The 12,053-nt window shown below is 40.3% G+C and overlaps 1 protein-coding gene across 1 annotated transcript; it reads left to right on the forward strand.

The window, feature by feature from the left end:
- Positions 1–326: 326 nt before the first annotated feature.
- Positions 327–9,567, forward strand: LOC140922006 (fibroblast growth factor receptor 4-like). The gene is made up of 6 exons (XM_073372028.1): positions 327–1,056; positions 2,748–2,932; positions 4,975–5,541; positions 7,545–7,759; positions 8,276–8,316; positions 9,228–9,567. The coding sequence occupies exons 1-6, from the start codon at positions 876–878 to the stop codon at positions 9,326–9,328; spliced, it is 1,290 nt and encodes a 429-aa protein (XP_073228129.1). The 5' UTR covers positions 327–875; the 3' UTR covers positions 9,329–9,567.
- Positions 9,568–12,053: the final 2,486 nt, after the last annotated feature.

Consider the following 12,053-nt stretch of genomic DNA (forward strand, 5'->3'; position numbering starts at 1 on the left):
ACGAAGTCGCGAGAGTGGTTGACTTGTCCCGCTTGAAGGAATTTAAATCTAGCTTCCCGCCAAAAGCCAAAGTTAGGGGGCTGTGTTAATTGATCGCGTGATTTTTGCTATAATTTATACAGCCACCAGCTTTTGGGTCGCTGAAATATGCGCGCTTTAAAAGAGAAAAGTCTTTTTATACTTGACAAAACAAAACCGCGCAACCACATAGAGTTTTGTTAAAGTCTAAGCCAGGACGTGGTTATTCCAATCTCGTTTGTTAGATTGGTGGCATGAAATATTCCTTTTTTTACAACTGCTTTTTTAGGAATACGTTAATAAGGTTATTCTCTAAAAAATGTGCAGTGGGGCGAAGGTGAACGAACAGGAACTAACTTACATTGTACCAAACGTTCACACTGTTGTGTACAGGTGTACTGTGTTTTTTGGGGGTCGTCATGCAAAGCCCCTCCTTACGTAAATTTAAGTAATGTAATTTTGGAGAGAATGTTTCTGTGACGGCCCAAGTGACGGCTGGTTGTGTAGAAGACTTCATGTTTGACAAAATTAATTGTATTTTTTTTTTTGGATATTTGTAATAGAGGGCTGTTTGTGATGTCCATCATAAAGGTCACAATGGTCATGAATCTAAAATAAACGCCCCTGAAGTTTGAAATAATAATTGCACACGTACCAAACCCTTCCCTTAAAAATTAATGATGAAAGCCACAAGTGACCTTTCTTACAGGTTAAGGCAGTGTAACTTTTGACTAAATTGTATCAACTAGGAAGCTCTCCCTGATTTAAGCACTACCACAAGCCCATGATTTATGACGAGAAATTTCATTTACATTTAATGTGCACTTTCATCCAGTGAGTCGGTCATAACTGAGCTTATGTTGCTAGAAGTGCCACCCGAACGGGTTACTACCATTGAGGAACTGGGACGAGGTGCTTTTGGAAGAGTTTATAAGAGCGTGATGAAGGGGCTACCTGAAAAGATGACATCCTCGAAACGCAAGGATCACAGTTTGGATTTGCATGAGGGACGTATTGTTGCTACAAAAGTTCTACGAGGTGCGTGAATTCAGAATATGGCAAAAAGATGACTTATTCTTTCAGCAGACGTCTTAATGCTAAACTGATTTACGGGAGTGACTCTCAACAGGTTTCAATTATTTAATCCGGTAGGCAGCAAATATTATATTGTGTAAAACAGCATCTCAATACCCCAATCAGTAACAGGGTGATGTACCTCAGGGGTCCATTTTAGGTCCTTTATTTTTTCCTATGTATATCAATGACCTCCCTGAGTGTTTGCAATTTACCAAACCAAAGTGTCACCGCGGGCCTCCGCTAAATCGACTGTCGGATAGACGTTTTGTAATGAATATATCAATGTAGACATAAAAACCTTCAGTGAGACCAGCACATTGATAAGGTGTGCTCCAAGGTTAGTCGTGTTATAAATGGTCTTAGGCAGGCTCGAGATTATGTGTCATTAAATGTATTGAAAAGTATATAGCGCTTTAATCTAGCCTATCTTTGACTATTCTGACGATGAATGGGTTGTGAGGGCTGTGACACGATATCAAATTATTAAACCAAAAATTTAATGTTAGTGCATGCCTTCGTAATGTGTAGATTGGTCGTTCGAATTCTCTTCTTTGGTCTTCCGAAATACGTTATTCACAGGTTTCAGTCAGTTGAGAACTTTCTCTGATCGCATGTGTCGTTGTAAATATGACCACTTTACTGCTTTACCTAGAGAATTACATTGGCTTCCCTTGGAGCATGAGTGGTGGATTTTAAATTATCCAAGTCCGACTTATAATCATCATTTGTTTCAAACTTACAAACCTGTTAGGAGTTTACGATCATCAACCATGAACTTGTTAGTGACACCCAGATCAAGGTTAAAATTTTATCGGACGATCATGTGGCCCTAACTTTAGAATGATTCTCCAGAGTACTTACAGTGTAAAATATATATGAATATTCGTTCTTCCAACAGCAATCTTAAAGCTTTAAAAACTTCCTAGCGTTATTTTTATTTCGTAGTTTTAACATTTTTTTTTGTAATCTAACGAGTTGTTGCTTTGTAGTCGTTTAAGTTTATTGTAAAGCGCCTTAGAGCTTGATGATGATAATGATGATGATGGTAATGATGATGATGATAGTGATGACGATGACGGTAAGCCGAAAACCCTTTATGAAACCCACCTACAAAAGCATACTGGGACGTCCCTATCTATGCAGAGTCAATGAAAGTGAGCCAATTGGATAGATGCGTTAGAATTACAAATGTACACTCAACGGTCCTCAAGGAAAGTCATATTACTGGAGATGAAGTGCCCATGGGTCGAGAATAGGGAAGCAATTAAAGAACACCAAACGTGGCGTCTAGAATTAGAGACAAGTTTCCGGACTAAAAGATCATCCAGTCTTACATCATGCTACATGTCGTACCTGGTGATCGCTAAATGAAGAGAACTGACGGCTCTTTTCTTTGTGACATTGTTTTATCTAAGTCACTTAACTTAGGGAACCATTTTTTTTAATAAATAGATTTTTTTCTCAAGCAGAAATTAGGACCTTAACTATAGACTGTGTTTTACTTTCACTGGTTAAATATACTTTCATTTTATTAATTGCTTTTTTTTTCTTTACATCTGGTTTTAGTTGTTTAGTACTAGCTGATATCCTGTAGTATTTACGTAGCTCACGGTTACTATAGATTTTTTGTAGATGTCTTTCTTTTTCTTCAGAAAATGCCACGGAGCAGGACAAAAGGCAGTTAGTTCAGGAAATTGAGCTGATGAAGGAAGTTGGGACACACCCTAATATTGTGAGCATGCTCGGCTACTGGATCCAATCACCTCCCATTATGTTAATCATGGAATATGTTCCAAACGGAGATCTTCTTCAATGGCTCAGAAACAAAAGGCAACAGGTATCATTACTTTATCAGCTGTACCAATACGAATTTGCTGCCCTCTTTTGTGCCTTTTGTTTAAAAATACCTGCTCTCCATTCGCAATAGCGCTGCGCACGGGTATCATTTATAGAACTCAAACTCGGACAAACAAATTCCTTAATGTTGTTTGTCTTTAAAATGTCAATTTGTCTGACTTTAACCATGAAAAATGGCAGAAGTCAGCCAAACATTGCAAATTAGTCATCTGACGTCATTAGTATTCTGTGCTGTACTTTAATTTTCTAATGAACATCCTGCTGCGTGTATATGTTCTTTTTCTTACATTGTTTGGTCTCTTAAGGCAGACACACGTCTAAAAACCATCGTCTTCAGTAAAAATAATAAGATGCTAAACAACTTGATGTGTGAATTTGTACATGTTACGTGCAATTTAAGTTCTCAAAGACAGAGGTGAACTTAAATATGTAGATGTCAATGCAACCGGATATTCGTATTTTTCCAAACGCGGTTTATACAGCTAGACTGTTTAGATGCTATTCATGTATTCTGAAAACAAAGATCGGTAAATACACAAAAATTTGTGTTCAACACTGAGTTAATAAAGTCAAGCTTGCCCCGGTAGGATCAGTTAAGGTTCCCGGGAAACTTCCCACCTATCCCTCCCCTAAGCTACATTTTTCCCTAAGTGAGAAGGTAGTGTTAATTTCTTCTCAGGGAAGTTGTAGGTGGTCAGAAAAGAAAAAAAAAATTGACGTTTTGAGCGTTTCCCCAATGGCGTACTCCCGCCAAATAGGATGAGGATCTCCATCCTTAAATTGGTTTCCTTGTTGCCCTTATTGGCGCAGTGTTGCCGATGGGATCCTTAGATAGGGTACCGTTATTCTCAGGGGCGGATCCAGGATTTTTTTTAGGAGAGGGTGCACTCGTCTCTTGCCCTACTTCAACACCAATAAACCACATAGTTTGTTTTTTGGCAGAATTCCAGTAGTGTTAGAAAACCGCAGGTCATCTCAGGGGAGGAGAGGGGTGCGCACCCTCTGCACCCTCCCCTAGATCCGCCCCTGATTCTATCAGATAAAATTCACGTGCGTTAATGCCCAACACACGAGAAGCAAATCATAGATCCGTTAAAACTGAACTTTACCCTAGAGCTGATTAGGAGCGCGATTTAAGGAGGTTTTTTTCTGTTTCCATTAATTCTCAGGTTTTGTTTTTCGAACTGGGCCTCATTTTCCATGTTTGGGTCTTTAATATTATATTGGTTTTCGCTTGTCTCAACTATTCGAAATTTTTTAGAGTACCCCCCTCCGCCGTTAACCTTTTCTGGTCAGAATGAATCACGGGATTACTAATGGGGGAGCTACGCTATTGTTTGAACATGGTAACAAGACAAGAATGGCTTATTTCAACAAACGCTTTTCATTCTAGTAATTTACCTATTTTTCTCTCATTTTGCCATGTGTTCACCGTAGTTGAGCTCCGGTCATTTGATAAACCGTCCTTGGTTCGAGCAGGCAAAGGGTTTCCACTCAAAATGCCCGTCAGCTTTTCAATCCACGGTCTTTCAATGGTGGCAAGATGAGTTTTTCAAATCAGCGGATAACACCAGAGTTTTGCTTTCCACCCTCCGACCGACGTAGTGGAAAAGTTTCTTTTTAAAAAACCCTTCAAAACATTTTGGTGGAGATAATGATTGTCCGTCCCGAAAGCTCTGTACGAGATATGACGTCACAAGTGGCATTAGGTCAAACCAAATATCAAGAAGCACACATCTTGTTTTTGGGACTGTGTATCTTAAAATGTCATAGAAAATTGTAACAAAGCAGAAGAAAAGCTTTGTTTCTATTGCAGTTTAATCCATTTGAATTTTCCGTGGATGATTTAAAGAAGGTTGGCCTATAAGGTATTCCTGGCTAGATTTTCATTTTAACGTCGGTCAAGTAATCTTTCAATTCACATAAAAATATTTCGGCTAACCAACTGATAGTGTTGAAATTATTTCTGCTGACAAAACTGTTCCATGATCAGACGGAATTCATTTCAATATTTTTTTGCAGCTTACAATAAAAAAGAGTCGTCAAAGCGATGTCGTTGAAAGACTTAAGCCTCCTGTTCCTGAGAGGCCGAAATTGGTGTCCAGTAACCTGCAAACAAAAGATTTCCTAGATGAAAACCTGAAAGAGGAGAACAGGAAAATAAATAATGGAGAAAGTGGAAAAGACGGTGGTGATCATTCCAGCGAGACGAAGGAAATTAAAATCGACCTGGACGACGTTGAAAGAGGAATTGTAATTAACGATGCTCCTCGATCTGAGATGGGACCTCTCTGCTCAAACAAGGAAGACGATGACAAGGGGGAAGAAGAAAGTGGCTACGTCAACACGTCATTTCTACAAAATGAAGGGGGAGAGGGACCGGTTACGTCGGTGATGGTGTTACCTTCGATCAGTATTGCCCATTTCTCCAAAGAAAAAGAGCTCACTCTTGCTGAGCCTTTAAGAAACGTTGAAGAAAAGATAACCATCGAGAAAGAAGAAGGCAGCTGTGAGAGCAAGGAACATGATGAAGAAGACATTTCTGGGGAAGAAGTTCTAAGTTATGCGTGGCAGATTGCTAAAGGGATGGTAAGAACTTTTCGACATCGTTTGCAAAGCACAAAAATCTGGCAGACGGCAGATTTTTCAAGCATTCAAATTGCTGCGTTAATTATAACAGACCATAATAGGGCTAACTACTATCTTGCTGAATTTTTCTTGAAACACAACTCATATAAAATTGAGCCGTTTGATTTAAAAAAAAGTCAACAACGACTTTTTTATAGCCCGAGAAGCCTAAAAATCACATGGAGCCGTTGTGAAGGTACCTATTGAAAAATCAGGTCTGTTCGTATTTTCGAAAAGTAGCCTGTTCCAGGCGTTCAGATAGTGGGGAGCGGTGCGAAGTAAAAAGGAGCGCGAAAAAATAAAAGTGAAGGAGCTTTCTTTACTTCGCACCGCTCTCCACTATCTCAACGCTTGGAACAGGCTATTCGAAAAGGTGTGTAAAGCCAAATGACCGGAATAAGGCTAAACTATCAGTTATTTCATTTGAATCATACAAGCCTGACATACAGGGACGTAGCCAGCTTTTCGACTAGTTGTAGACCTGGCTGACTTTCATTTCCACATATCCTGAAAACTGCACGCATGAACAGTACGCACTGACGTCACCAACACTTTGAGCTCTTGCGCTTTTTTAGCTCATCCCAACAACTCATAATTTATTAGAAGTGGTAGAGTGGTCAAACCAAAAATTCGAAGGCCCGGGCCTACAGGGCTATGGGCTGGCTACGCCCCTCACATTCACGGAAGAACAGGAAATAGAAAGCAAAAAGGAGAGGAAAAGAAAAGGGTAGTAGAGAAAAGATAAAAGCAATGGTTAAATTTGTTTTCGGGACTGGATAACTAAGCAGCAAGGAATCGGAATCTTGGAAAGTACAATAAACGGTCTGCAAGTGGAACTGATGGCTAAAGCTAAGGGAACGGCCACTATGATGGTATTTGCTAACTATTGTAAGCTAAATTGATATATCTGGTGGCTCAGCTGTATATTTGGCTTTTGGGTTTCGCAAATATCACCCTCCTCGATCCGCATAACTCTGCCTCATCCAATAACTGCTGTTTATTCATTCGTATGAATGAACATCTTTAATTTAAAAAATCAAATCTCTAAATGAATAATGTTCACTTAGTATGCCGTTTTGGGTGACTTTGAAATAGAAATCAGCAGTATAGTAAGAACCAATAGGGTTTTTTTTCTTTTTCGGGCCTGGCAGTCCCAGGAAGGCTTGATTCCACTCACCCCAAGTGTCTCTGAAAAACAACATTTAATTAAAAGTCAACAGGTGTCAACGGTCTTCCTTTGAGTTATCGAGGGTAAAATTGTATGGAAGTGATCTGAGGGGAAATAAAAACTACTTGTAGTAGGCGGGAGTTTCGAGTTATCTAGGATTCGAGTTACCGAGGGTAAAATTACAGTAAATGTATGAAAGAAATCCAGGGGAAATCCATTTTGGTTCGAGTTAGCGAGGGTTCGAATTATCGTGAGTCGACTGTAGTTCACTTAGCTTGTTCAACTTCGACGGCTTTTTGTGCTGAAAAGTATACGTCGCGGGGATTTCTTGGTCAATTCCTTAATTTGTTTCTTCGTTTTCCAACAGCTGTGACGGAAATCCTCCCTCCATTCTTCATGAATGGACCGACGATCACTTCCTCCCGCTTTCTGGACCATTTGTCCGGCACAGCTTGCAGTAGCCTGTTCCAGGCTCTCGTTAGTAGGGATGTCGCGTAATCGTAAGGCACCGGCAAAAATATAAACGTGTGATCTAGGAAAAAGGGGGCGGTGGCGGGCTATCTTTGAGCCTGGAACAGACGTTTCATTGCACTTGGTTGCTTTTCCCACCAAATCGTTAAATCGGGAGTTCGTTTACAACAATATCCCGATTAAACTGCTATCCCCCTGCCGTATTGTAAAATCGAGGTTCCATTTTACTTTCATATTGACCAATCAAATGGAAATTTGTGTTGATCTAAAGGTATCTGGTAACTAAAAATTGTTTGAGAATTCATTTTCATTAATTCTCTGCCAGGAATACTTAGCCAGCAAAGGATTCATTCATCGTGATCTGGCAGCCCGTAATATCCTACTTGGTGAGGACAGAGTGGTGAAGATTTCTGATTTTGGTTTGGTACGCCACGCAAATGAGAGTGGGATATACGAAGTTACGAGCGTAAACAAGCTACCAATGAAATGGATGGCACCTGAAGCGTTGGAGAGCGGCATTTTTACTTTCAAGACTGACGTGTAAGTATAGTTAATGAGGTCACAGTTAGGCCAAGCTTAGGCTTCCTGTGATGTAGTGTGACGTTGAAGTGCAATGTACTGTTAGAACTGTCTGAAAAAAAAAAAGACCACAATTTTGATCATGACACTGTCTACAGTAGCGGTTATCACTCTATCTCTAAGGAAACACTAAAGTGTTTGGAAAACATTAGCCTGTTCCAGGCGTGAAACTAGAAAATAAGATATATAAATAGAAACTTTGAGCCGATCAAGTTAATCTGAGACCATCTTGGATCCTAGATTCCACGCTCCACATCCCGCATTCCAGATACTGGATTCTGGATTCCAACTCAGTGTATTCCCGATTTCAAAAGGCTTAGATTCCAGAATTTCATAGTTAGCAGGATTCCGGATTCCAAAGTCCATGACTCCGAGCAAAAATTTCCTGGATTACCATCCATGGGGCGAGATAAACAAAATTGATATTTCTATGAATTTAATTCTTGCTATTTCTTTATCTGCTTCCTTTTATTGCAGATGGTCTTTTGGAGTCGTTTTGTGGGAACTAGCCACCATGGGTAAGCTAGATTTATAAATCTTTGTATACTGATGCTGGTAGAGTAATACTCTAATCATTTTCCTATACCCGAGGAAATTGAGAGGAATCCCCCAAGAAAGTAGTTAGGGAAAAACTGACTGTTCAGTTTTAGGATAGCAATCACCGGGGAGGAGCGAAAGAAATTTCATCGAAAATAGCCCGAGAACGCGTTTACTAAGAGAAAAGAACTGCTGACAAAAGCCTTCAGCCTTTGTCTGAAGAAGAGAATTATAAAGACTGTCCTGTTGACTTGATTACTCTTCTGTATGGAGCCGAATCATGGACCTTCAAGAAAGTGGACGTGCGAAGGCTGGAGAGCTGTGGGATGTGGCTTTGGAGAAAGGTCTTAAACATTACTTGGTCTGACAAGGTCTGTAACGAAGACGTATTGAGGCGTGACGATGAGGAGAGGGCCATCATATCTGTTATCAACAGAAGACAGAGAGTCTGGCTTGGTTATACCCTACGACATGGTGATCATGTCCCATTAGTTACTGAGGGAAGAATATCAGGAAAGAAACCACCTGGAAGACCTCGAGCGGAAATGTTGGATAGAGTGAAGGGTGGCAACTCTTACGTAGGGGTCAAGAGGCGGAAGGAAGGACCCGCCTGTGGGCAGATCAAGTAGCCTTTTGAAAAGCGGAAACAAAAGGGCTTTTACATCTCATTTTGTATTCGAAACAGAAATGTTGCGATATAAAGCAAAACGGTGCAACGTGGTTTAGAACATAAATAACGCGATTTAGAACAAAATATAGTGTAATTTGTGAATAAATCACACTGCTGAGGGCCAATCGGGTTGCAGGGATCACCAACGATTTCAAAATATAAAATTAGAAAAGCCTGATAATCATTGATGAGACAGCATTGATCTTTATTTTGTTATTTTAGGGGGTACTCCTTACCCTAGGATAACCCCTATGAGGCTATGCAGTTTACTTAAATCTGGATATCGGATGGAGAAACCCAACACGTGCAGTGACGAAATGTAAGTCAGAATAGAAATAAAAAAAGACGTCCGAAAAGAGGGCATGATGAAGAAATATTTACACAGTTCTTCAAACAGTTTTTTCTTCTAAAATTGTCAGCCTTTTCCAAGGAGTGGAAACTACAGCGCGCATCTTTCCTTTACGTTACCCCATTCTAAAAAGAGCCTATAGAACATAAGTGTCTTCAATATTCAAAGTAAATGGAGACATCTTTGTGTAGTAGTATTTTAAACTATGGCTTCCTTTCCCAACAGTTACAAATTGATGATGGACTGCTGGAAGGAGGATCCAAATGAACGACCCTCATTTGTTCAACTAATACCGATACTAGAAGAGATGATGACGGAAGATACCCCTTACTATTATTTCAGACTATTGGATCAGAACCAGCCATGTTACCGCGAGGCATCCGCTACTAACACCAGTAAAACTAGTACTCTTGAAACGAAGCTGTAATTTCTGTAGGGTCTCTATGGTTTAATTTTTGTCAAAGCATCCTTTTCTTCTTTAGATTGTTATAGGGGTCTCGGGGGGAAGGTGTGGGGCTCCAATATGAAAGCATAGGGGAATACTTGACGGATAAGTAGATTAATAGTTGCAGTTGCACCGTCCGCAACACCAAGAAACTATACCCATAAACTGAAACCGTTGTTTTCATCTTCACTGTTTGCCAGTATTCATAACCAGTCCCCCCTGTTACGATCACAAATGACAGCCACAGTAGAACACTCTCTAAACGCCGTCTTGTTCTATATAGATATTTCTTTCCACACAACCCTAAAGCTACGCACAAAAGGACGCAACAACTTCCAACAATGTTGAACAACGTCGCGAGTTGTTGGTCAACAAAGTTACGTCCGTTTGCAGGGGGCTAAGCGATACATTTATGGTTTAAAATATTGGCTTTTTGTCATGCACAGCTAAAGTGAGACCAAAATCTGCAATGTCTACGTCTAAGAGAGACAAGCAACCGCGTCATTTTCATATGGGAGTTTCCTCGCCCAGCAAGGAACAGGACTGAGATGACGAGCACAAATGTTTATCGGGTTATTACAATAAGATACCTAATAATATTTCATTTCATTTGAAAGACATCGAGAAAATAATGAATAGCACTGGTAATATAACAATTGTAGTGACTAAAATCGGTTCATTCTCTACAAATGACTATTAAGTTGTTAGTAGTTCGGATTGCTTCTTTTACTTTTTTAACCTGTCCACACTATACTCGAAATAGATTTTCTTGTCGACATGAAAATGTATCCGTATAGAACTGGAACAAGTCGTCCACACACATCGAACATTGCACCTGAGCGGCCGGTTTGCCGAGAGGCCAGTTTGGTGTACTAAATCACAGTCCTCTCTCCTGAAAATATACTTTCATATCAGTGGGTCCCAGCCGATGCTCGCTCCTACTCATTTTACTTGAAACCCCTTTCACACTGCGACGAAAAGTGGCAGAAACCAAGAGCCATAATGGGACAGAGACGGAAACGCCCAGTCTAGCCCTTAGGATATGGGAATTTCACCAAAGTTATTTTTAGACCAATTAAACGCTTGAATTAATCGGAAATTGGTTTCCCGAGAGGTCCCTCAAACTTATATTCGGTTCTGTGAAGAAATAATGGCGTCCCGCATGGAGGTGCGTTTTATCGACCAAAGTGATTTTGTAAACAAAAGGAAATGGTTTTCTCTTGAAAGGTTCTCCCGATTGGGAGCTAGATTCCACGATTTCGTTGGAAATGACTGATTTGCTAGATGATATATCAGTTTATTAGGAGGAATCGGTCCGCGGACAGCGATCTTAATCAGGAAATTTCAATTTCGGTACTGGAACCTCGGCAGGAAGAAATAAACAACAGCAAAATGCAAACAGAGGAGTGGGAGTAATCGTCCTACAAAACTCTCAAAGAAGCCAAACGTCAATTCCAGGGAAGCGATCTCGACGCGCAATTCGAACGAAAACGCTAAAATGCAAGCAAATCACAGCAAAAATCAAAACAGGCAAGCAGCAGAGGTGCTGAAAAAAAAAAAAGACTAGAAAGGAAACCTCGTCCCATGTGTCAGAACTTCGTATCAGAACAGCTCTAACAACAAGTCATGAAAAATTTGGAAACCAATCGAAAGCTAATGGCTAATCGAAGAAATACACGACGCTCAGAACATTATATCTAAAAATTGTTTCTCCAGTGGCAGAGGACGCAAACAAAACCCGTCAAGTTCATTTGACATTCGAGGTTGTGGGCCCAGCGTGTCTAAACATTGCAGGAAACCATCACATTCGCGGACAAAAGAAAATCGCTTTTAGTTATTCAGATCCAGGAGGCACTTTGGAGAAAATTAAACGACCTAAAACCCTTATTTAGCCGCAACAAAGAGCGTTAAGTTTGGATCAGAGGGCCAATCCTGCCGACTAGCCTGCGTAGCAAGCCTTTCTGTGCGGTTTCGGAGAAAAGAACGAGGAACGAGAGTCAAAGACCGCGAAAAAAATTGGCGCAAGTAAGCGGACTTCTACTCACGGCTTTCTGACGAGGGAAACAGAATTTTAGTCCTCTTCGGACAAATTATCGCTTATCCTACGCTTGCGAGTAGGAACGCTAACTTCAATTTCTTGAACTGAAATGTGCTCATCAGGCTCATCTAAATATTGATGCCGAAATCTAGACGCCTGTAAATCTGACTCGAAAAGGTCGTGTTCAATATTCAACAGTTGTCATTACAACTTTCT

The sequence above is a fragment of the Porites lutea genome, chromosome 12 (genome assembly GCF_958299795.1).
Source record: "Porites lutea chromosome 12, jaPorLute2.1, whole genome shotgun sequence".
Taxonomy (NCBI): domain Eukaryota; kingdom Metazoa; phylum Cnidaria; class Anthozoa; order Scleractinia; family Poritidae; genus Porites; species Porites lutea.

Coding starts and splice junctions, on each gene's coding strand:
- LOC140922006 (XM_073372028.1), top strand. CDS start 876: ATGTTGCTAGAAGTGCCACCCGAACGGGTTACTACCATTGAGGAACTG. Junction 1,057..2,747: donor TGCTACAAAAGTTCTACGAG/GTGCGTGAATTC, acceptor CTTTTTCTTCAG/AAAATGCCACGGAGCAGGAC. Junction 5,542..7,544: donor GGCAGATTGCTAAAGGGATG/GTAAGAACTTTT, acceptor ATTCTCTGCCAG/GAATACTTAGCCAGCAAAGG.